Source organism: Poecilia mexicana, unplaced genomic scaffold, assembly GCF_051168715.1.
Source record: "Poecilia mexicana isolate PSO_F unplaced genomic scaffold, ASM5116871v1 scaffold_23, whole genome shotgun sequence".
In the NCBI taxonomy this organism is placed as follows: Eukaryota; Metazoa; Chordata; class Actinopteri; order Cyprinodontiformes; family Poeciliidae; genus Poecilia; species Poecilia mexicana.
In genome coordinates, this window is record NW_028263392.1 from 6,240,817 (window position 1) to 6,267,002 (window position 26,186).

The window sequence follows — 26,186 nt, forward strand, 5'->3', positions numbered from 1 at the left end:
CTAGGGGGCGCAAGTAAAGCTTCAAATTCCTCCTTTTCTTTGGATTCTCTCGAAGCCAGTCATGCGAGATCTACAGCAGTGTGATTTCTCTTTATATTTATTGATGAAACAAACCAAATGAAATGTTATGAAAAGCAGGGGAGCAACAATGCAAATATTATCCAAAAAGATAGTGATACAAAGATGCATAAACCAGCATTAAATTACAGTAGAATTATTACAAAATGGTGTACAAATATCTTACATTCATGCATGTACAAAATAAAATAAACACTTTTGCTAAAGCTGCAAATTAATAGTTTGCAACCTCTGGAAACGGATTCATTGCTTTATTTTCTAATAGACTTTAAACAAGGAGTAACGTGGCTACAATAAGCTGAAAGTCTCAGTCTGAAGCTGAGTCTGCTGCCCTGTGTCTGTTTTCCGCAGATTCCGCGATCACAATAAAAGTAGTTCTTAGTGCAAAGATATATATTTTTTTAATAATCTGACTGGGTAGTTAGGAGAAAAAAGATAAACTTATTATGTTCCTGCTGTTTGAAAACTCTAGGCACACATTGGCAGATTTATCTTTAAGCTACTAGACAAAAAGGATGGAAAAATCCTTTGATGGAGACTGAGGGGTCTGGGTGTGACATTTTCTCAGGACAGTCTGTATTTTTTTTGCCCCCTCCCCTCTCAATGCTGCTCCACTTGAGCGATCTATTCTGGGAAAGCCGTCACACGAAAAGCGAAGCAAAACAAAAGCGGTCAAACCCACCCACCGCCCGCCCACCCCGCGTTCTGACACACTGACTCTTTTACCTGATGCTTCTTCACCACAACAGAACACGACTCGCTCTTTAGTCTTCGCTTTCATGGCTGCCAAACACAAACAAACTCAGCTTTTTACTTTGTCTCTGTATCGTTTGATAACCTTGTTGAGGTAGTAATAGAGGATAAATCCAGCATATGGCTATTTATTTTTTAATTACTGCTGCAATATCCTGTTGAAGAAACAATCCAGTGGTGTGAAGTTTTTTGTTTTTCCACTAATGTTCACTAGAACTGTTAATCCTGCTTTGTTTGAATGGCATCACAAGAGGCACAAGACCTGGAATAGATGAAAAAGTATAATAAAATATAATGCGGCATAATCAAAACAACTTGGTATCTGTGATCTAATGTGATGTCTTCAGAGGCATTAAACCTTTTTTTTTTTTTTCCAGGAGTATCTTGATTTTAAAGATATTTTACAACAAAATGGCCAAAAAAATGGTGACATTATTGAAAATTAATTTGATTTGACTTTGCAGCCGGTAGTTTTAAGTCTAGGCTCTAGAAAAACTGAAGCAGATGTAATTTGGTATTTTAAAGCCCCTTAAGCAATTTAAAGTGAACTAGTTTGGGATCTGTTGCTCTTAGTTGCCAACGCATCGATTGCTTTGGTCGATCTTTTTACAACTTGTCACAAACCCTCGCATGCATGCAGATTCAAGGAACTGGATTGCAACAGAGCAGGCGAGCTGGACTCTTCATATAAAAACTCTTTCGAAGGAAAAAAAAACAAAAAAGCAGAAGTAAAATGTTTAACTTCTGAAAACGGAAAACGCTGCATTCCCTTAATGAGTAAAAAAAACAAGTGGAAAATGCTACATATTACAAGCAAAAAGCTGAATCACAGCAAACAGGATTTCTCATCATGTTGCCAAAAAGCCTCTATGGTGCAAATATTACTAAGCAAAACTAGAAGTTTGCCTTTTGTAGATTATTCTGCCGTTAAACTGTGACGTTTAAATGACTTCTTGAGGAATGCAATACCTTGAAAAGGATTCATAGATTTCGAATTTGAAGTTTTACTGATATCATTAGACAGTTTAACTATTTTAAGTACTTTCTGAATGCATAATTTTTCCACTCAGATCCCAGTCGCATACATTTACACTTTTGGTCGCAAGTGAAAAATGTTGAATCCTTCTGCAAGGCACTGCAGTTCAGGGAGTTATGAGACTTTATTTTGCCTCGTTTTGCACAATGGGTAATCATTCTGTTTTTTCATTTTTATCTTGGACAACGATCTTAAAAATAAATAGAAAATGCTTAATACTCAAAATGGAAGTCTCTGTCGTACAGCATTTAAAATGCTCAGCCTGCACCCGCCGACCTCTGACCTGGAGCTAATGACAGTCGTGCTGCCACGTTTTGAACCCTGGCTGAGGTTTTGACCCCTGCTCCGACTCCAGCTTTAAGAGGCTCTGGGTGAAGCCAAAAGGCCAAGTGTGCTGAAGCAGTAACCGCTCGGATCAGAAACCTGGAATGACTTGGAGCAAAAAAGGGGGGAAAAAAACAGGAGTCATGGGCTGAGGTCAACCTCCCTTTTGCTGTTTTAGTATCCTGAATGAGTGCATTTAAGATTATTTCACAGTGTTAAAAGAAGCTGAATTAAAACGGTATATAAAATATACAGTGTGTATGTATACATATACATCAAATATTTATCCACTGAAAACTAGAGTCTGAGCTTGACTGAATAAAAAGAAAGGTAGCTTCCTTGTGCTGAAAATTAAATGCGTGTTGGAGTCTGAAGTTTTAGGGCCCAACATTGGATAAGCTTATAAACAGTCCGTTATAAATTGCTACATATGTACATATGATCTATATCATGTTGAGTGTAGAGGGCTGGAGACCACTTAGTGACGTTTCTGTGGAGATTGCTGAACTTTTCTACTGCCGAGAGGAAACTTTGGTGGGCAGGAGTTTCCTCTTTTTCACCTTAAAGAAATCTGAAAGGGAAAAATATATACTTCAATACTTTCTAAAAGTTAAGTGAATTTTACAAAAGTAAAAATACATATAATGTACTTATGCAGCAGGCTGACCTGTGATTGCAGATTGTCTGCGTTTTCCTAGCCGCTGAAGTGGGTAGCTCCCTCTAGTGGTCACTTCCAGGTACTCTTCCCCGGACGAGCTCCCAGAGACGGGAGAGCCGTCTTCCTCCTCCATCGACGACGTTGAGGTGCTCCTCGTGATTTTTCTGGCCAACACTCCGGGCCTCACCAAGCAGCTCCGGTAAAATGCCGGCACATCCTGGCACCCGAGCTCCACCCACTCCACGTCTGTGCCTTCTCCTGGCACGTCTCTCTGGAAGTCAAAGTTCCAGCGCTTGTTGGCAACCTCCACACTCATGCGGAGCAGCTGCTGGAAGTCCCGCTGGAGCTGCTGGTGGTCAACGGGGCCGAAGAGGTTTCTCCGCACCGGCCCTACCGTCAGCTTCAAGGCGTCGATGCCTTGGAGAGTTGAGTTCTCGGACTCAGACGTCATGGTTCCTCCGGACGATGCTGATGTAGAAGCCATCATCATATCCCTGTTGGGAGTACAAGCCGAATATAAGCACTGCATGCGTTCAGTTGCGTCTCGAAGAAAGAGTAAACTTAATTTTCCCCCACAAGTGAGCATTATGTGCCCCATTTATGGATCAGAAACACATGTGGTTGAACCTGCTGAGCAATTACTGCACCAGCAGGTTCCTGGACTAACACCAAATAAATCTCCAACAATGTTCAGCGCCTGCCCAGCTGTGTCAGAAACGGCCAGAGTCTCCACCTGTTCTGGAGCCTGCCAGTCAAAGGTCACACAGGAGAGGTCTATGAAGGCTTTTGATGAGGAATGTTTCCTGCATTCCCTCCTCTGCCACAGTTAATTAGAGCAATGCAGCTGAATTCCTAGATGAAGCTCCAACTCTGCGTTTTCAGCTCTGTGTTAGCAAAGCTCACTTGTATCTGCAGCCTATTCAATTACTCAAGAGTCAGACAGAAAGGTGAGCCATCAACCAGGTTGAGTCACTCTGCGTTTCCATTACTAGTGTGTGCAAAATTTTTTCTATTATGGTGTCAAAAAAAAACACAATTTCACAATCGCATGTTGGTGTTTCTATTAAATAAGAAATTAAAATCATGTTTACACAATAATTTATTGAAAAATATGCTATGCCATCCTCCTCCTACCACTTCCTGTCATATTTTGTCTTTTCCTCCAGTAGTAATGTCTGGTTGTTGATCACATGACTCGTGTGTTGCAAATAGTGTTTCCATCGTAGTTTTGGGAAATAACTAATTTCGGTGCATCTGAAGAACCACCTCATGCTAGCACAAAAACTTATCAAAAAATGTGTTTTGTTTTTTCAAATTAATGTTTCCATTAAGCAGATATGTTTCTGTAATTCCAATTTCGGCAACTATATGGTCAATGAAAACGCAGCCTGTCTCCAATAATTTCCAGATATGCAAGTACAATTATTGAACTCCAATACATAATATCCACTGGCAGGAGGTTAATTGTAAACCATTTCATAAGAGAATGAAGTCTGCACAGTTTTTAGAAAATAACTCACAATTAGATTGTTTTTTTAATTTGGCTAAAATGGATGAAAGCATAAAAAGCAATCAAACTAGAACTGGATTGGTTTATGCAGGCTCTTGAAAAGTTTTTTGATTTGTAAAACTTTCTCTGACAAAAATAATTTAAAAAAAAATCTGGATTTTCTCTTTGTTGAGATTGTATCTAAATTCTACTAGTTAAAACTGAATCTTTGGTGAGCCAAACGTTTTTTTTCACCCCAGTTAATAAATTATGCCATCTTGGATGAGCAGTTTTTGTAAACCTTGGAAACTCCCAACTTCGCACAAGCTGCTCTTGTTTAGTTGTCAAGCTTAACTTGAACTGGTGAGCTTCAGAAATGCCAAACAAGGACCACATTAGTGTGAAGGCAGAAATTTGGGGCCCCCGAGGGGTCCGTGGGAGGAGAATTAAGCGATGCTTCAGTGGTTTGACACATCCAGAACAAAATGTACAGAATTTGTAAAAACAGCAGTCGGAAACCCACACCTCAAAGTTAACACCGCACCCCTTAAAGAGCCTATATAGGCCAGTTTGAAGTCTTTTAGTTGAAGTAAAGCCGCTTTTTTCTAAGTTGTTTTTCTCGTTGGAGGCTTAATAGTGAAGCAGTGAAAGTTGTTTGCGGAGAGTGGAGTGGGCGCGGTGTGCGTGCGGCTCAGGTTTCCACTGCGGTCGGTGTCCCCGCTTCCAGAATAACGGTGAGAAAATTCTCGAGCCTCAGGAAAACCAACATAAGTAAATATGACAAGCAAATATATTCCAATATCCACTTTTCTTTTTCTTTTCTTATTGCCCACGCTGAACAAACACAGTGAAAAGTAGCGGTGAACGTATTGCAATAACGGGAGGTCAAATCTCGGGCTGTGCTGAGTGACGCAGTTAGATTCACAGAGGATGTGGGTTAATGAGATGCGACACAGAAACGCTCCGCATCGTGTCAACATCCACTTTGCTGAACAACACACGCAAATTCATCTTGTACATAAAAAGAAAACAAAATAAAGGGAAACAGTGCGTGTCAACGCATTTTTAGTCGAAAAATGATTAGGAAAAACGAAACGTGCGACTATCAAAATTCACTCGTTTACCTGTTTATGCGCAATGAACTTGTACATTCACATGCTGACAAGAAAAATAAGAACTTCCTCTTACCATCAGCGTGAGTATCTTAATATGAAGTTTTCCCAAGACGAATGACGAAAAAATAATCACAGACTCCCGTGGAGTGAGCTGTGAGACAACACCTCGTGGATATAAACACTGTCACGTTGTCAAGTTCCAGGAGTCACTGCCCACGAAAGGGTACTTTTAGCCTACTTATCTGTGTGACTTGTTTGTTGTGGACTCAGGAGACAGGAGGGGACGTCCTACGAGAAGGAGACGGTCACGTGGTTTCCGTCAAAACAGTCTTCCTCAGTGCCGAGACCCGATCGAGGTGAAGCGCAACTCTAGATTATCGGCGTCAGTAAACGCAGCGCAAAGTGTTTGCAAACTAAGCTGCGAGAAGACGGAGATATGGCGTTACTTTAAGACTCCGTGAAGAGAAAATGCTCTCCAGTTTTAGTCTGTTTGTTCTTTTAGCTGCAGCTCTCACTGCTCTCTCTCCTCCTCTTTCTCTCTCTCCCTCTCTCGCTCTGAGCGGCCGAAAGTAGGTCAAATATTTTGGCATGGGCCGCCATTTCCCTCCTTCCTCAAATGTGACACACATTCTCGTGGAGCCCTGGATTCACGTTTGATTTTGGCTCCTCGCCCGTACCTCTAGTCACGTTGAGCTGCAACGTGAGCAGGAACACTTTCTCCTCTCCTTCACATCCCAAAGAGGGGAAATGATTTTAGTTTTCCCGCGAAAAGAAAAAGGGGCAGTGAAACAAGCTGCACAGTTACTGAAAACTTTTTTTTTCCAACTGACCTACTGACCTGACCTCAATAAGTCTGAATAAAACCAGTGTAGTTCAGATTGAGGAATTCATACCTCGTCACCTTCCACCTTAGTCTCCCAGCTTTACACATTCACAGAATGAAACCTTTGACCATTCTTCTTTGCCAAACAGATAAGTCTTAGACTAGACTGAGGGCAGTTTTCTTATCTTGAAACTGATCCTTGATTGGTTTTGGGTCTGCATTTTGACCCAGCAAGTTGTGGTTTGTGATATGGGCCTGATGGGTAGTCACCCAGGGCGGCATAAAGCACCACACAAATAGGATGAGAACTGAAGCAGATGCACAACACAAAGCATCTGATAAAAAAAACATACAACTTATGTCAGTTGTGTCTTGAACAAGTTTTCTATTGCTTTACAGTCATCGGAAAGTTATATATGTGCAGTACTTCAATGCATTTTAAAATGCAAGGCATACTTTTTGGATTTTTATAAAAAAAAAAATTTATACATATATACAGGTGCTGGTCATAAAATTAGAATATTGTGATAAAGTTCATTATTTTCCATAATGTCATGATAAAAATTAAATTGTCATATATTTTAGATTCATTGCACACCAACTGAAATATTTCAGGTCTTTTATTGTTTTAATTTTGATGATTTTGGCAAACAGCTCATGAAAACCCAAAATCCCTGTCTCAAAAAATTAGAATATTATGAAAAGGTTCTCTGAACGAGCAATAAAAATAATCATCTGAATCAACAAAGTAACTCTAAACACCTGAAAAAGATTCCTGAGGCCTTTAAAAACTCCCAACCTGGTTCATTACTCAAAACCGCAATCATGGGTCAGATTGCTGACCTGACTGCTGTCCAGAAGGCCATCACTGACATCCTCAAGCAAGAGGGTGAGAAACAGAAAGAAATTTCTGAACGAATCGGCTGTTTGCAGAGTGTTATATCAAGGCACCTCAGTGGGAAGTCAGTAGGAAGGAAAAAGTGTGGCAGAAAACGCTGCACAACGAGAAGAGGTGACCGGACCCTGAGGAAGATTGTGGAGAAGGGCCGATTCCAGACCTTGGGGGAAGCAGTGGACTGAGTCTGGAGTAGAAACATCCAGAGCCACTGTGCACAGGCGTGTGCAGGAAATGGGCTACAGGTGCCGCATTCCCCAGGTCAAAGGTCAAGCCACTTTTGAACCAGAAACAGCGGCAGAAGCGCCTGACCTGGGCTACAGAGAAGCAGCACTTTGGACCACTGTTGTTCAGTGGTCCAAAGTACTTTTTTCGGATGAAAGCAAACTTTGCATGTCATTCGGAAATCAAAGTGCCAGACTCTGGAGGAAGACTGGGGAGAAGGAAATGCCAAAATGCCAGAAGTCCAGTGTCAAGTACCCACAGTCAGTGATGGTCTGGGTGCCATGTCAGCTGCTGGTGTTGGTCCACTGGGTTTTATCAAGGGCAGGATCAATGCAGCAGCTATCAGAAGATTTTGGAGCACTTCATGCTTCCATCTGCTGAAAAGTTTTATGGAGATGAAAATTTAATTTGGTCTGGAATCGGCCCTTCTCCACAATCTTCCTCAGGGTCCGGTCACCTCTTCTCGTTGTGCAGCGTTTTCTGCCACACTTTTTCCTTCCTACTGACTTCCCACTGAGGTGCCTTGATATAACACTCTGCAAACAGCCGATTCGTTCAGAAATTTCTTTCTGTTTCTCACCCTCTTGCTTGAGGATGTCAGTGATGGCCTTCTGGACAGCAGTCAGGTCAGCAATCTGACCCATGATTGCGGTTTTGAGTAATGAACCAGGCTGGGAGTTTTTAAAGGCCTCAGGAATCTTTTTCAGGTGTTTAGAGTTACTTTGTTGATTCAGATGATTATTTTTATTGCTCGTTCAGAGAACCTTTTCATAATATTCTAATTTTTTGAGACAGGGATTTTGGGTTTTCATGAGCTGTTTGCCAAAATCATCAAAATTAAAACAATAAAAGACCTGAAATATTTCAGTTGGTGTGCAATGAATCTAAAATATATGACAATTTAATTTTTATCATGACATTATGGAAAATAATGAACTTTATCACAATATTCTAATTTTATGACCAGCACCTGTATATAAGTACAATAAAATGGATATATCCATTTTGTTGTACTTCCTACCTAATCATGCAGTACTTTATGTCTAACATAAAAACTAAGTATAATACATTGAGGTTTGTGGTTATGACAAAACATAAATTAAAAGTGATGAATACTGTTGCACTGGCTGCATTGCAGAATTTATTTTTGCAGTTTCAACAGAACAAATGTTTAACTTCATGGCTTCGTTACCAGTTTATTTTCAATCTGGTTTTAAATAATAGTAATAAAAATGTTCAGCATGCATACGGTTTTAAAGAATCACTCATGCACATCCTACAATGGTGCAGAAATATCCTTTACCGTCACACAATGGGGACATTTCTGTGCAACATCAGCAAAAACAGCAAATACTCACACAAACATAATATATATACATATATATTTAATCTCCAGTGACGATAAAAAAATGTCATTAAAGTTGCACAGATACCAGGATGAATGTAAATAAAACCACTATCTGGTAAAATCACCTCACGTGAACTGAGCGTGAACTGAAACGGGTCGTATTTCTATTGTTTAAGCGAAGATATGCAGTAACAACCTGCATCGAGTCCTGTGATTAAAGAGTTGTTATACTGTATATTTGAAGCCGATCAGTCACACGAACTTACATTAGCTGAAATTTGAGGTTGTAGCAAAACAAAAGAAGAACACCTTTGCAAAGCACCAGAATGTCTATGTCTTTAAATATAAACTAGACATGCTTTCACTGGATTTTAGTATCAAAGAAAGAGACGGGAAATACTTCCACAGACATCGTTTTCTTTTTTTCATGATACCAGACAAATAATTTGGTTAAAAAAAAAAAAAACAGGAGCACCTTAGATTTTTCTTCTTTTTTTATTTTTTCCTGGCACACTATATGCTTGTTATGATGCGCTATTAAAGCCATCTGAGTCATCTGAGCGACCCGCTGACCAGACAACGCCCCTCACTCTGCAGCTCTACTCCCACTTTTACCCAGAAAAACTGACAACTCTATTCAGGGTCTGGAGATCCAGCGAGCTCTGTGTTGTTCCGAAGAAACTTTATGCTCGTATAGCAAGTAGACACAATGCATGTTTTGTTTTTTGGGTCATGATCCCTCCTGAGAAGACGATTTATTATTCAGGGTTTTTCGGCCTCTCTCATGAAAAATAAATAATGTGTGTCCCCTGCTTCCTAATGCTCCACAAATCTGTGTGGAGCAGCCTAATGAGGCTGTTTTGACCTGTATTTACAGTCAGCTTGTTGTTCCATATTAAATGCCTAATCCTCTTGTTCTCCACTGTGCTACGTAGGTCTCTGGTGGGCTTCCCCCCCTCCTCTCCACCCCTCTTTTCACCCCTAATCCTGAGCTGTGTGTTACATGTGGCTACGCAGTCATCAAGCCCATTGTTTTGCCCCTTTTGAATACATTAGCATGCTCGTTAGAAACGACAGTCACACAGCTCAATGTGACTCGGCTCCAAACAGTAGGAACTGTCATGGTGGGTCTTGTGTTTCCCCACATTACTTCAAAGGATAAAAGAGTTAGAATGGCCCAGTCAAAGTCCTGTTGAGAACAAATGGCAAAATTTTACAACTAATCGAGCTACATTTCCTAGTCCCTTTCCACGTTTCTGCTTCATCGACATAATTTTGCCAAAACGCCGTTTTGAGAAGAAGTGCGACTCAAAGTCCTCAACCGCCACCGCGAGATATCTGGAGCTGAATTCGCCTCAGGAAGACGCTTGACACGTACTGTGAGTCAGTTTCCTCTCGGCAGGAAGTGGAAGGAGAAGAAGCAGAAGAAGAAGAAAAAAAGGATCACAGCAGAGAGCAGGTTTTTGGTTCACAGGTGCGGCGTGGGGGTTTCCACGTTCCTCTTGCCCTTCAGCTGCGGAAGCGAAGCGCTGCAGAGAGTCTCGCCGCAAGACCAGAGCTTGTTTACGTCAGCTCCTTGTTTCCTAACGCGCTGCGATGAAACGCAAACAATGCAAAGACGCAGAAATGCGATGCGAAATGTGACAATAGAGGAAAATAAGCAATTTCAGAAGCTTTCTAACATTTAAAGTAAAAGATGCACAGTTTGTAATTGTTATTAAATGTCTGCAAGGATATAAAATGACGCCTCGCCTCCTACATTATGCATGAAATCAGTCGTCCTGCAGATAAAGATCTACCCAAGCAAATGAACTTTGGACCACCTGTATTTGTTTTACTTCAACCTCACTGAAGCTGTGTGTGTGTGTGTGTGTGTGTGTGTGCGTGTGTGTGTGTGTGTGTGTGTGTGTGTGTGTGTGTGTGTGTGTGTGTGTATGTGTGTGTGTGTGTGTGTGTCCTTTAAGATCCCACCACGGCATCTTGGTCACATTTAACCAAACTTTTTGAGTTGGCCAACCAAAATCTTTATCTTTCATTTATGAGAAACTTGGAGAGGACGGACTTTCTGCTGCATGACCCAAGTGCATTTCAGCCCAAGATGGCCGATGGTGTTTCCTTCCAGAATTTGTGGTTCCAAGCAGCAAAGCAACCCCAGATCATCATACTACCACCACCATGTTGGTCTTCCAGTATGCTTTTCTGAATCTCTTTAGATCTTCACACAGATCCTACTTGACCGTTTCCTTGGTCCTGCCTGGATGTAGTGAGATCAAACCAAAGAAGTGTGTTTGCTCATGTTGTAGCAACCATTCAAAATTGGCTTAAGGATCTGAAACATTAAAGTCTGATAAGGAGGAGCGAGAGAGCAAACTGTTTTTCTTTTTTTAAACTACTTCACTATTTTGCTCTGGGATCTAAATGATAGAAATATTTTGAAAAAAAAAAAACACAGCAAGGGAGTGGAATATTAAAAGATGGACGGATGCCAAAATACAATGTAAGCAGGTTATAACTCTTCAGCCGCCGCCATCTTTTGGTTTTCTACCGACTTCAAACACAGCGTCAATGTTTTGACTTGAGCATGTCGAATGTGGAACATCGGACATGAACTGAGACGTTCAGGAATTTTACTCTGGTAAAATCTGAAATTTAGAAACAGAAAAATGATGGGAAACCTACGAGGAGCAATACTTCCACCTGGCTATGCTCAAAAAACTGTGCAGTAGAAAAAGCTTTTAGTTAGATTTTTCTCAGAAACTTTTTTTTTTGTCTCATTTCCAGTGAAATGAGAAAATCATAGCTGGAATCAAATGTTAGACATGCTCCAGTTTCTCTTGCCACACACACACACACACACGAGTGGTTTGAGGTGCTGATTTCAGAGCCGCTCACGTTGCGCGTAAAGCCTCTCCTGTTGGCGATCGCTATCTGAAATACTGTTTTTGCAGAGTTGGATTGTGGGCGTGGGGAGAAAAAGGAGGAGGAGGTGGGAGGGGTAAATCAATCTATTGTTTTTTCTCCTGAGAAGCATTTGTCTTGTTATCTGTAATCCAAAATGAGAACGGAAAACAGAAAATAATCCTCCACTTTCTGATGTTCACTAGGTTTTGTGCGTGCGTGCGTGCGTGCGTGCGTGCGTGTGCGTGTGTGGAGTTCCATCAAAACAGATCCATATGTGTGTCAACACAAGCAGCTCCTTCTGGGTTGTTTCTTCTCTGCACAGCTGAGGAGAAAAAGTGGCCTGCTCCAGCTGATCTGTGTGTTGTTGTTTTTTTTCCCTTTATTTACATCTGGGCAACATCTGGTTTGCATCTGTCCAAGACCTATTGAGCGGTGCGTGACAGTACAACAGAGAGGCAAAAGGAAGGTGAAGGGCATGCATGGGGGCGGGAGTCCATTTGTGGCCCGACTGGCTTCTCTTGTGTGTGATCATGTTACCTGCACGGCGACCCAGCAGTCTCCATGGTGTTGTCTTTGTGAAGGTCGTCTGCTCAGTTAGAGCCGAATCAGATATTCTCCATTCATTTTCCTTGACACCTTTTTGTCGTCTTTTGCACCAATGTCCTGATCAAGATTGAGGATTTCTTGCTGTTGCGTCGAGATCCAGATGTCGAAACCACAGGAGGAGAACTTTTTAGATCAGTGTTTGGATCCTTCTTGTCGCTGATGGTGTTGGGTTTCTTTTTTTTTATTATTTAAAGTTTGCAGCAGTGAATCAGGTCACATATGGAGGTGAAAGATCTTCACACAAACCACATGGAAGATGAAAACTGTGAAAGCTTTCATGTTTTGTGAGCCAACATGTAAACCAAAACTGTGATAAATAAGACCGAATTGTGATAGGACTTGTTGATGGCTTTAAAAAGATTTCCGTTCAAGTTTATTTGTATAGCACATTTCAGCAACAACGTCAAAGTGCTTCACATCATACATTCACCAGTTGAGAAACAAGCTTGTAAACATTAAATTTTGTCAAATCATCAATACACATCAAATATATTGATCAGAGTTCTATTCTCTGTTAATCAAAGGCAACTCTGCATTTAGTCTTGATTTAAAAGAACAGTGTTTCAGCTGTTTTGCAGTTTTCTGGGAGTTTCTTCTAGATTTGCCACGTATAAAAACTGAATGCTGCTTCTCCATGTTTGGTTCTCTATGTTGTTTCTTTGCATTTTATTGATGGACATGTATGTGAGACATTTCTGGGGATGGATTTATATAGTTCAGCCTGAGCGATACCGACACTTTGAGTTACAAAAGTATCAATTATCTTTTATGCTCTGCAACATTCATCATACAACACCCACCTTATGCTGGTAGAATTAAAGATTTTGCATTTTCCTTTGCATGTTTGTAGAAGGTACATAAACTCTCTTTGGACCTTATATTTTGTGAATATTTCATAACCAGATATTTATCTTTGGTTGGTTAGACTTTGCAATGAAAGACAACGTGAAGAATGTTGTTTTCCCATCGGTTTGTGCCGCAACGTGTTGAAAATGTTGATCTGAGATTCTCTGGAGTTGCCCGAGCTGCAAAATCCGCGTCCACGTTTTTTCGCATCCGTTATTAAAAGTATGTGCGAGTAGTGGCAGTGAGAAAGCAAAAGCATTAGGTGTGTGATAAAGCACGAAAGAGTAACACAGGAAGCGAAGGGGCCCCCCAGTTTTAGCCACAAAGTTGTAGAAGTGGAAGCGTCTCACTATAGCGCCTGTATCACAACCTTCCCCCTTCTGCTGATGTGTGCTCAGATTACTACTACTACTACTAAGCTGTAAATATAGTCGCACACTTTAATGTGATATTTAGGTAACTTCCTCTTTATGCAGGGGCCCAAGAATGGAAAATTACTCCAAATCTGCATGCTGCACGTCTGCAGCAGCAACAGAAACGGCCAGAACGAGACGGGATATTTACATAAAGACTCGTTTTATTATTTGACCCGTCCAGAAAATCCACTCTGAGCAGCTGCAATGGGCTTCCAAATGGGGACACAACAATCTGTTGTGGATGAAACAATGAGCTCATGGAGCTTTAGGCCGTGATTTAGGGGGGATCACACGTCTCGTGATGTAACAGAGTCCTGGGTCTCCCCTGGCAGGCTCTATCCCCTGGATGCTGACACAGAGCGCCGCTCGTCTCCGCAGGGAGTACATTCTGTCCCCTAATCACCAAAACCTCTGCAAAATCTTTGTATCTAGCCCCTTTTATTCCGATAGACCAAATAAAAAAATAAAATCCAACTTCAGCCTAAAGCAGGAGTGTCCAAAGTGCGGCCTTTGGGCCATTTGTGGCACATGAACTGACTTTTTTATGTGGTGCCCAACTGCAGTTCAAGAATGATCCAAATTTATTGAACTTTTTTCTATTTTTACTGAGAATAAAATTATTAATGTTCTCACAGTTTAAAATGTTCAAGTGCACCACAAATCTGGAACAAACCTCCAGAAAACTGCGAAGCAGCCGAACCACTGATTTCCTTTAAATCAAAGATAAAAATCTTTGATGTGCTTTGATGGTTTTGAAGATGGCATTTGTCAAAATGTGTCGCTTATTTCACAACCGGTGACTGAACGATGTTTTTACGACGTACAGAACTTTGAACTGCCTTGCAGATAAACTTGAACTTAAAAGCGTTTGTTCTTTTAGAATCAAACTTTTATCAGCGGAGCCATGTCTACCCAGAGACTTTTACTGAGAAACTGAGTTCACTGCACCCAAATCAGCTTTTATTTAATTTATTAAACTCTGCTAAATATAGGAGGCGTCTTGGAAGAAAATAACCCAAATCCTGTTTTTAAATCAGAGTAAATTTGTTAAACCGAGCCTAAAAGAATTTGAAAACTAGATGTACTTTAAAGTACTTTATAAGTAGGAATTAGCATTTTAAAAAATATCTTTAACTGTGTCATTTCTAATTGAACATCCCACCATCCCGATGAAGAAAAAGACCCTTAAGATGCAAGGTCATTATGACCAATGCAATGGTTTAGATTAAAGCACATTCACAAGATAGAATGGCCTAGTCAAAGTTCAGATGTAAATTTGATTTAAAATCTGTGCTTGAGCTGTTTTGCAAAAAAGAGTAGATGAGATTTGATCTATTTCAGGTGGTAAGAAGTTTCACAAAAGTCATAAAGGGATGAATACACTTTGTAGATTTTTACTATTTATTATTTTTTGGTAGAATAAAATGTTACCATTTGCTGATCTTTCCCCCCATAAAATAAAGAAAATGGTACATGTAATGTAACAAACAGTGAAGGTGATTTCAATAAGTTTAAATGATTAGCCTCTGTATGTGAAGCTGAAATATTTATTTATTTATTTGAAAAATCGTTTTGATTTACATCTACACCCGTTTTTAAAACTGTCCGGTCAAACCAGAGGTTCAACCCAACTGTGTTCTCACTGTGTTGCGCCACCTGGTGTTTCACAGAAGTCATTGCCTTTACATTCCGTTAGAAAACAGCCGCTGTGGAAGTTTGCTGCCTCCAACAAGCAGACTCACTGCTCCCCCTGCTGGTTGACGACCATAGCTGCAGCTTCAATGGACTCAAAACTGCCTATAAAATTTTAGAGACGATTAAAATTTATGTGCAATAAACTGGGTGTAATAGTGGAACGCCCTGCAAAAAGAGAGATGTGTTAACTTGTTTTTACGGTCAGTAGGAACTGGCTCAGCCACAACCTCTGTATGATTAAACGTACTTAATGCTGAATGTACAGCTTATTTGGAAGATAATGAAGCTTCAAGTGAACATTCTTGTAATTTAACTGTTTTCAGATGTACAGCTGTAGAGGCAGAACGATCAACATCTACTGATTAACATGAAGCAGCTTGGCATCCACATCCAGCAGGGGGCGCTGGTGCTTTTCTCCAGGAGTCAATGGGTGAAAAGCAGGGAACACACGGACAGGTCGGCAGTCAGTCACAAGACAGCAGGACGGACAGACACTCTTCAGATCTTATTTTTAAGTTATTCTGCGATTACAAACTAATGTGAATAGATTATTAAATAAAATATTTTAGTTGCTCCTTACCTTAAATTGCTAATTTTGCTTGAACATGGCAATGAGTTCACTGTAGTCCAAACCCTACAGTCACTAGATCTCACTCCAACATAGCATCTTTGGGATGTGGACAAATCTGCAGGAAGCGTGTCATGCTATCGTGACAGTATGGACTTAATGGACTATGAAGAGTTGAGGAAACTGTTGATCAAACCTCACTTCAGCCACCAATAAGAAACTGTTTTGTTGTTTGTTTTGTTTTTTTGTTTCATCCTCAGATGTTATGGCAGGTGAGTCAAATCTAATGTACTTCTGTACTCAGAACCAGAACGATATAAACATGTACAGTATCTACATGTTTTATTCTGTACCCTTTTTCTCCTCAGGTTGTGTCGCATTCCTGGAAGCATGTCGGAACAGAAGGCGCATTAAAATAAGAAACCAGTTACATGTGCTGTTTTCATTCTGCGGCACCGGAGCGGGAATGCTTAACGCGATACTTGGAAACGTCTGCCAGTCCTTAAACAGAAGAAGACGGATACAAGAGACACAGAGTCGTTTTCCAGCCTCAGTGGAGTTCTGATTTAAATCCAGGAGTGACACTGAGCTCCAAAACACACCAGTCCACACCCTTAAAAATCTGCCACTTTTCAGGTTTCCTGCTCTCATTTTTACGTTTTTTTTTATACTGTTGTGTTTTCTGTTGCATTCGCTCGGGCGCTATCCACCCTGTTGATGTACCAGTCATAGCAGTGACATGAGGAATTTACCTCACCCTCGGGGCACCATGGTGCCTGTCAGTCGTTCTGCTTTTTTCCTCTCTCTCTCCCTCTCTCTCTCTTTTCCTCTGTGTATGTGTCTCTCAAACAAACACACACTCACTCTTTCTTTGAAACAAGCCAGTGTAGCTCAGTGGTTTGTTGTCGGCAGTGAAGGCAGCTGTATGGGGTAGCCCTCAGTTCATGACTTCCTCTCCATGGCCTGCCGTCTCTCTGCCTCTGGCTCCTACACCGTTGTCATCATCCCACTGATGACCAGCCTTCACAGCCAGGAGGCCCTTCGCTTCTACCTATGGGTGAGGTCGTGTTTGTGTATGTTGTCTCCGTGTGTGTTTTATGGTCAGACATGATAACTAGGTCACAATTTACTTCCTCCAGAGTCCATAAAAGTGTCACAAGGTTGATGCATTTGACTGTGGTACATTTTCTTGACCTTTTCCTGAAGCTTGAAATTTAGTACATATTATCTAACTATATATCTTTCTGTAGAAGCAGCTTCAAGAGTGACTACAAGGTGTTAGTTCGCCTTTCAACTCATATAGGGTGCTGATTATGGATAAATAACTTCTGTGAATGCATTTTTTTTTACTTATTCACAGTATTTTGGAAAAGTTTCACTGTTAAGGAAATCTGTAAAGAACAAATTGTAATATCAGACAAATATAATCTTAGTAAATGCTAAATGTAGTTTTTATATGATGCAAAGTTGTTAAACTAAAATCATTTTACTGCTAAATTATGAATTAATTGTAATTAGTCGCATTGTTTTGGATCAGCTTTACTAGCCACACCCAGGTCTGATCATTGCTTGAACTGTAGAATCAAGAAATCACTTGAATAGTACCTGTCTGACGACATGAAGTAGGCTAAGATTTCAAAAAGCAGCACTCCATGCCCTGATTCAAAGAGATTCAACAACACATGAGATACATACAGCTGAACCCAGAAGTTTCTTGTCATTGACACGGAATAAAAAGACAAGTAAGCATTTTCTTCTGACTAACTGAAGTCAAATTGCTCTTGTTTTAGATTAGCTGGAATTGCTAAAATAATTTTTATTTGCTAAATGTCACAATAATGAGAGAAAGAATGTGTCAGATTTATTTTTTTAAAGTCCAGTAGTGTTGTCTGCTTTAAAATCTTCTGGAAACTTCTTCAAATCTTTCTTCTATATTTCTCTTCTGATTGGTGTCTTCAGTGTTTTCAAATCTATGTATTTAAAACATACAAATAAGCTAAATGTAGATATGGAAGAGTTAGCTAGAAAGGCATCGTTTTGACTGCTCAAGCTGGTTAGCTTTGTGTGATAGTTAGCTTCATATTTACCTTTGCTAAAATTAGAAAGTCCTCTATACCATCAAAGAAAATAAGCCTGTTGCCATTTTTGAAGCTTGTCATTGACATTATACACTTAATGAACTCTCATGAATCTTATTTATTACCTATATGTAATAAATAAGAACTTCTCATGTACAGCTAGCTTCTCTGTAGCGCTGCTTTTACACTTGATAGCATGTTAATCATTTTTAGTTTTCAACTAACACTAGTTTTGGCTAGCCTCTAGGAGAGACTTTTAAATGAGAGTAACAACACCTAGAAATCTGATGTCAAGTTAGCGACTAGGTGGTAGCGTTAGCTTTACTCTAGCTTTACTGCTCAATTGTCCACGTCCTTGTTGCTGCATGTGGGTCCTCCTCTCTGGAAGGATTCAAGTTGAACTTGTTGCAGTACAGAAAACACCCTAAAACTCTCCCAGTTACTTTAGGTTAGTAACACTTGCTTTTCTTGTTAGGAACTGGTTTGAAAAGCTGGCGAACGCTTAGATTTTGGACCCAGTCCAGACAGGGATGGACTCTAGCAACTGTTATGGCAACGGCATTGGCCCTGGGCCCCGAGGATTTAAAGGACTTGGACATTTTTATCACTTTGGATGTATTTTTTGGAAGAAACAAATTAGTATTTTAGGGGTTTCCCAAGGAGTTCAGTCTCCGATAAACTATGAATCCATTGGGTTTTCATTTATTACCACCTCCTCTAACCTAATGCTGGACCCTGATGCATAATTATGACACAAATTCAAACCATTATTCCGGAAAATGACAGAACATTGGCAAAACCTAAAAAGTTATGTATCGATTGTTTGGAGCAAAAACACACTGCTGTCATTATAGGACCACAGTGGCCGACAGCGAACTGTCCTTGAAACCTACATTGATCTTTTTTTGTGTGTGTGTTCATAAACACATCAGCATGTGCGCCTGGAGCCAAATCTATGAAATAAAACATTTTAACATGATGTGACATCATGATGAAGGTTTTTTTCACTTGTGGGATGTCCCCCACAAGTGATAATCATGGTAAAATCTTTTATTCTTATTTTTCTGGTACATTCTGAGCCTGTAATTTTGCTCCTTTAGATCCGAGTCCACAATGTAACATGTTATTGCTCCTGGACTGAAAGGAAAAGTTGAAAATTTTGGCTTTTCACCATGCCAAAATTACAAGAGGATTTTGACTTGGCCTCAACAATTATATTAATATCCCTAAAATCTAATTTAATAAGCAGTTTTATGTTTGGGTTTTTTTTGCCTATAAATTTACAGCCCTTCTTTGAGGCGGCTGATATGTTCCTGATTCTGATGATTCATCATGTTTATTTATTTTTTTCCTGCTATCAACAGTCAGTATTTCCATTTTGGCTGAATTTGTCTGAGTGATAAATCCCCACATGTCCAGTTTGTTCTGCAAAGTTCCTTGTTTAGTCTTCTGTACAGTTAGGGAGACTCAATTAATATTTTCAGATGTGCTTACATTGTTACTATTGTTCATATTTTCTGAAGTTTTTCTGTTTCATCATAGTTTTAATTATATTTTAAATATTAAAGTGGCCTCAATGTGTTGTACATCACTTCATTATCTTCTTGTGATATATATTTTAATCTATTTCTACCAAACTCTCTCCACTGGAAGTAAGAATAATAGTGGTTCTGATTACTATAAATGTAATTTGTAGTAAAGTAGCTGTCCAAATGAAGAGTTTCTACATTTTGATTTTTTTTTTCTACTCAGATTAAGCGGATGAAGGACCTGGAAAAGGAAAAGGATGCCCTGTGGTCGGGTCTGGAGGTTCTGGAGAAGGGTCGGCTGTGGTACTTCCAGCGGCTTGAGGAGAACAGGGCCCTGCGGTGCGTCGCGACCAGATACAGCACCGGTGCTTACTACAAACGTGCAGCAGAGGTACAGCGTCATGCGCTGTTGAGAAAACAAACAGTGGATGAGTCGGCCTGGGAATGAACTGGACATTTATTTTTTGTTTCATGTATAGCATTGGAAAGAAGGTCTGTTAGAAAAACAAAAACTATCAACAACTTTCACATGAACAAGCCCAAATGTCTTGATCAGATGAGACAACAATTGAAGCTAAACTAGCACTGACAAAATTAATAAAACTATGATGAGAGACTATCTCTAAACTCTTATGGCTTAACTTAAGATCAACAGGTTTATGGCTGAAACTTATAGACATTTGTGTGTTCCGAGATTCTGATTGAGATTCTTTGACTGAAGCAGGTCAAACCTTTTAATCCTTTTAAAAATGTACATAGTATGTTTTGAAAACAAGGAAAGCAATTAAACTCTGTTAAGAAATAACAGAACTTAATAATAAAATTATATGTTTTTGCATAACCAGCAAAAATATCCACCAAAAGCTTCTGGACTACAACAAAAACCTCAAGTTTAAAGTGTAACTTGGATAGTTAGCCAGCTAGCCAGCTAGATAGATAGATAGATAGATAGATAGATAGATAGATAGATAGATAGATAGATAGATAGATAGATAGATAGATAGATAGATAGATAGATAGATAGATAGATAGATAGATAGATAGATAGATAGATAGATGTCTATCAAGACAGCTATTCAAGATTAGAGAAAGCAAGTTTGGAAGCCATGATGTTGCATTTAGGAACTCACATCATCCAAAACGTTCACTAATTATTTACATCGTTTACATTATCAGGTCTATTCTCTTTAATTGTGGTGAAGTGTTTGTTTCTCTGTAGGCTCGGTCCTGCCTCCCCACGCACATCCAGCGGGTTAATGGCTCCCTTGGCTCTATAATGAGTGAACCCAACGTCAGCAGCAATCCCTGTCTCTGTGATCCACTGGGGGACAGCGACCTCCGCTGGCGAAACACGGTACTGACTCAGGTACATATAAAGCTGAATAAGTTTTAGCTCATTTCACTCAATTCCTCAGTCCATGCCCTCACACCAAGTTAAAAATAAATCCTCTCGTAGAAAGTGAGCGAGAAGAACCGTCGGATCTCCGTGTTGGAGCTGGAAAAGGAGGCTCTCCTTGACGAGCTGGAGGATCTGCACTTCTGCTGAGTGCCTGAATTCAAATGAGATGATCCGCACTCCGTCGGCTCCCAGAGCGGCTAAGTGTGCAACACTTAGTCATTTGTAAATGTATAAATGTATAAATTGCTATAAATTCTATCTAATCTTTTTTTTTCTGGTGTTCCTTTCAACATTATAAGCTTGGCCAACGGGTTTTCAAGCAACTTGTCTGACATGTTGTTGGCAAAATTCACCAGTGAGTCACTCATAGTTTATGAAAGCCAAACCCTGCAGAATGAAATCCGCTGTTACAGCAGTTTCCCATGATCTAGTTGACTTTGTGATGTACTTTTTCCTGACTTCTGTATTTTGGATCTTGTTTTGTATTATGGATCTTGTTTTGAGTTATTTCTGTATTTTCCCCACTTAGCTCTGTTATTTAGTGTTTATTGATCTTATCATAGCCATCCCATGTTCCTGTGATGTCTTCAGTATAATCTCAGTTCTTTTCAACCTTGCTCCCCACTCATGTAGTTTCCAGGGGGGTTTCATAAAATTACCTTCTTTGCAGATGATACTGTCATTTTTACTACACGGTATCACCAAACTGGTGTACTGTTTTTCTTTTGTTTACCTGAGGTGTAGAGAGTACCCTGCATCATTTTGTGTCCCGGTTCTTCTGTTTCCGTCCCCACATGAGGGCTCTCTGTCCGGACACGTCGCAGGAACCTCCTCTGGTGGTCCCATGCTGATCTTACACCAACCGATAAAACTTTATCGCACGCAGTCATCTTTAACGTTTGCAGGAATTTTCTCTCGTGCGTAGCACAACTGTAGCTTTGTCCACACAGAAAAAGAAGGCTGGATTGTTTACTACCTTTAGACGGATGGTGATGTCTGATCAGACTGCATCTGTTTGCCCATTTCTACAGTAGCTCCATGCACAGACCTGACTGTTTTATTTTTAGCTTTTCATATCGAAATTTTTCCATCAAATGCTCATCTTCCCTGAGTGCTTGTTGACATCAAGGCCGATGGTGGCCCTCTGTCCCCGCCTCTGTTTGGATAGGTTGATCAGATCGCCGCTGCTGTACTTTGATTGTACAAGCATCAGAAAAGCACTTTGATTAATCTTCTTTTTTGTACACTCTGTGACATAACTCGATCCCAAAAGAAAAGTGGAACTAAACCAAATACTCCTGCTCGAACTATGCAATGTAAAAGAAGCGCCTCCTGCGAGAAATCGGGGCAGGAACCCGATTACAATCAGCTTATTGCACATCCGGAAAGAAAAACATCCATTATGACAGAGGCTTCCCTTTAAGTAGCTTTATGCTTTCGGTCTTCACAGCGCCGCTGAACCATCAAGCCTGGGGCTACCAGCACTCAGCTAATTATTGGGTCTAATTTGTACACAGTGCTGCCAAACAAACACCTTTGGTGCGGATCGTCACGCTTCGAGGCTGTCAATGCCGCTGTTCCATGATAGCACGGTTCATCTGAACTGCACTCTGCTGGTCTTTCCTAATCCCTTTTACTTGCATTAAAGGTTTTGTTTACTCTTTCAAAAAAAAAAAAAAAAAAAAAAAAAAGGTGGGTTTGGCACCAGTGAGAATCGGAAAAGAGAATATGGAACTAAATACAGGTCAATCTTCGGAGGTTCACCTTTCAAGGCCACACCAACCCAAAAGAAAGAGTCAGAGATAGAGATAGTCTATCACATAATATTGATATTAACACACTAAATTCACAAAATGTGAAGAAATTGAACAAGTATAGTTTTTTTTTTTTTTTTTTTTTTTGCCAGTGTTGAATTAGGAATTAGAATTTCACCATAAGGACCATTTCAAACGATGTTGGTTTGCTCTTAGTGCCAAAAACAACATAAAAAAAGCAGAACGAAACAATACACAAACAAAAAAATATGTAATTCAAACAAAGATGATGAAAGTCGTGTCCATTTGGTCCATTTAAATATCCTGAATCATAAATACAGTGTTAAAAAATAGCAAAATCAAGAAAATAATTGTTTTTATGAAATTTATTTTAGCAGATATTGATCACTATTTCTGACTAGAAGTAATTTATTGCCAGATAAAAAGCACATGCAAATCCCGCCCAATTTTAATATATTAGAGCAGTTCACGCTTCTTACTGATTATTATGATCATTTCACTTTTGCATTTGCATCTTTTGGTTTATGACTAAAGCATAAAACATTAGTAAATATGTTCTACCTAAGTGGCATGGAAATCTTTTCCTGGCCAACCACCACTAAGATGCTCAACTTGTTGGCAGTTGATTTAGCATTAATGCTGTGGCTAAGCTAACTGTAGGTGGATACAAACTTCAATTAAGACATTCAGACATTTAATTAATGTCTAATCAATGTCTGATCAAAATTTTAAGATATAATTTGACACCATCAAATTTAACCGTTATTAAACAAGAAGCTTACAAATTAACATTCCATTAAGAATCATTTAGTATAAAACTTTTATCTTAAGTCTGTTTGTCTTTTACTATCAGTTACATTTTGCATTGCTTAGAGAAAAAGTATTGTCTTTGCTGTTTTATTCATTTAAAGTTTGCTTAGGAGATTAAATGCACCATCTTTTTGTATGATTTTTTTTTAATATTACAAAAACAGTTTTAGCTTAATTTTAACAAACTTTTGCAATTAGCATTAGTTTATTATTTATTTTGCAGCCTACACAAAATATTAATTTCTTCCTAAAGGCGAATATGTTTTTCTGTTGTGATGTTGACATAATTGCACAGTTAGGCCCTGATGGACTTAAGTCTAAAGAAAACTTTTAATTTGAACAAATGACTGTAAATTATATTAATATTTCGAAGTCAAAGTCACATGAAATTGATAGAGAAACTGTGAAGGGAGATAAAAATTAAGGTGAAATTTAGAGAAGTTCAGTGGACAGTTGTGTAAATAAAATGCAGTCGCATAAGATTTTTCTAAAACTAAATTTAAATTTGAATACATTTATTTAATTTGTAAAAGCAGAAAAAACACAACTACTGCTGCTCATGAAATCTCACAAAGTATTTTTGTCATGATTATTTATGCCATATTACTAAATTCATGCTCAGCACAAAATAAGATGAAGGATCTGTCATGCTATGGACGTGTTGCACATTTTGAGTGATATTAAAAACTATTTTTCTTTACTGAATAAATGTATTCAGATTTAAGATTTTTTTTTTTTTTCTTTTTCTTTTTTTTTAAAAATTCCTACAATTTTTTTTTTTTTTTTAACATCTCTTTCCTAAACTGTATTTTTGCTTATGGAAATCTTCAGTAAACATTATCCCCGCTGTCGCTCATGCTAGCTTTGGACTCTCCATCACTTCCGCACTCTGTCCTCCGCCGCAGAGCCTCGCAGTCGCGCGCCTGATTGAACGACATCTCCATCCGGGAGACGTCCACGTCCAGCAGGCCCTGCAGGTGCTTGATGTAGTCAATGGCCGCTCGCAGCGTCTCCACTTTACTGAGCCGCTTGTCCTCAAACTCCTGCGGCAGGTGCTCTCTGAGGCGCGCGTACCCCTCGTTGACGCAGCGCACCCGGTGCCGCTCGCGCTCGTTCCGCTTCTGGATGAACGCGGGCTCGAAGGAGTACTCGCACACGCCGAAGGGAGCGGGGAAGGGAAAGCAGGGCAACCGCCCGCAGGGGAACCCCTGGTCGAAGTAGGCGGTGTCGATGTGGAAGGGCATCCCCAGCCGGAGCGCATCCTTGTGGCGCGCGGAGCCGCTGTTCACGGAGATCCCGCGGAGAGCCAGCGGAGGCACAAATATATTCTCCATTAACTTCTTATTATGAGATATATTTCTGGAAAAAAGAACAAGCATTTGTGATGAACAGAAAAACACGGACAATTCAGGTATGTTAATGCGAGGATTTCTTTCTTTCTTTTCTTTTCTTTTTTTCAAAAGTTAATTTCTCACCCTGTCAGACTCTCCTCATCTGTCCAACGCTTTTCAGAAAAAGATTCCTCCTGATGGATGAAGGGATAGAAACAGCCTGGTTCTAACTTGAGAGCTTTGAGGCGTTTAACCTATAGGGGTGTGATCTGGGGCGGAGATGGTCTTGGATCGAGATAAAACTACAAAACATGTCCTTCCTTCCGCTCAGTGGGAAGTAGCTCTCACCGCAAAGGAGAAAACAACAAACTGCAAGAAAAAAACCCTTATCTTTCATCAGTACTGAAAAGCCCTGTAGTGTACCAATGTGGGTATTCTTTGAGATGACAGATAAGTTTGTCACAGTTTTTTTACACTCAAAAAATAACCTCTAATGACTGTTTTAAACCCAGAGTCTAATCTGTAAAATATAAATTCGAAATATTATTGATGGCAATTTCTTTTTATTGTGTAAAATATTTACTCTATGCCAACATGATCCAAGAAAATCTAAAACTAACTACAAAAAAGAAAAAAAAACAGCAAGAAAATAAAAAAAAAACATCATAGCCCAATTGTAAGATTTTTAAGCAGTATCTACAAGTTAATGAAACATTTTGTTTTATGCCAACTCTAAATAAATGAACACTACATAAAATAAACATTTCAACCTAATTGGTTTTAAGGTTTGAGTTTTGAAAGATTGACATCTGTATTGTTCACACAATATGCAGATGACTGTGAGATTTGTTACTGAAACTATTTTTACCTTGTTTTTTTTAAAACACATTAAACAGAATAATTTAATATGCTGAGGTGTTGGTGTTGGTATCCTTGATGAAGAAATACATGAAGATGAAAATAACAACAATAAACCTGCATCCAAATCCTAGCTAATTGTTCCCGGGCAGGAAGCTAGCGTTTGTACTACAGCACAGCTACCGATTAGAAGAAGTTAGAAAAGTTGAAACATCAATAAATCTTAATATTTACAACTAATTATCCCAGAAAAAAATGTACAAAATGTATTGCATTTGGTATCTTTATGATGTGTTACAAACTAAAAGCAAATTATGTAAAGTTTTAGATCATTTGGCCACAAATGAGCTAAGATGAGTTGAGATTTTTTGCCCGTCTAAAGTCATGTGGATCTAAAATCTTAAATCACTAATTTACTTATTGAATATGACTACATCTTCATGTCTGGTAATAATCTGGCCTTAGTTTGTCTTGCGAAATTGAGCTCAGCTTTCTAAAAAGTGTTCAATTGCAGGTAATTCATGCTTTAACAAGGTGACATTTTTACATAAGGTCAGGTTAGATTGGATGAAATTCAGCATTTGAAAACCTCTTGTGTACATTTTTGTTATTTAAATACACCAAACTGAA

At 39.4% G+C, this 26,186-nt stretch overlaps 3 protein-coding genes across 3 annotated transcripts; 1 reads left to right on the forward strand and 2 right to left on the reverse strand.

Annotated features, from left to right (window-relative positions):
- Positions 1–81: 81 nt before the first annotated feature.
- Positions 82–5,956, reverse strand: cdkn1d (cyclin-dependent kinase inhibitor 1D). The gene is made up of 3 exons (XM_014985026.2): positions 5,527–5,956; positions 2,859–3,343; positions 82–2,762 (listed from the first exon to the last, which is right to left on the reverse strand). The coding sequence occupies exons 2-3, from the start codon at positions 3,337–3,339 to the stop codon at positions 2,704–2,706; spliced, it is 540 nt and encodes a 179-aa protein (XP_014840512.1). The 5' UTR covers positions 3,340–3,343; positions 5,527–5,956; the 3' UTR covers positions 82–2,703.
- Positions 5,957–16,623: 10,667 nt separating this feature from the next.
- sapcd1 (suppressor APC domain containing 1) lies at positions 16,624–21,451 on the forward strand. The gene is made up of 4 exons (XM_014985027.2): positions 16,624–16,833; positions 19,607–19,774; positions 20,603–20,749; positions 20,840–21,451. The coding sequence occupies exons 1-4, from the start codon at positions 16,735–16,737 to the stop codon at positions 20,927–20,929; spliced, it is 504 nt and encodes a 167-aa protein (XP_014840513.1). The 5' UTR covers positions 16,624–16,734; the 3' UTR covers positions 20,930–21,451.
- Positions 21,452–22,907: 1,456 nt separating this feature from the next.
- LOC106916630 (achaete-scute homolog 4) lies at positions 22,908–25,451 on the reverse strand. The gene is made up of 2 exons (XM_014985030.2): positions 24,843–25,451; positions 22,908–24,726 (listed from the first exon to the last, which is right to left on the reverse strand). Exon 2 carries the CDS (start codon positions 24,699–24,701, stop codon positions 24,195–24,197), a length of 507 nt encoding a protein of 168 aa, XP_014840516.1. The 5' UTR covers positions 24,702–24,726; positions 24,843–25,451; the 3' UTR covers positions 22,908–24,194.
- Positions 25,452–26,186: the final 735 nt, after the last annotated feature.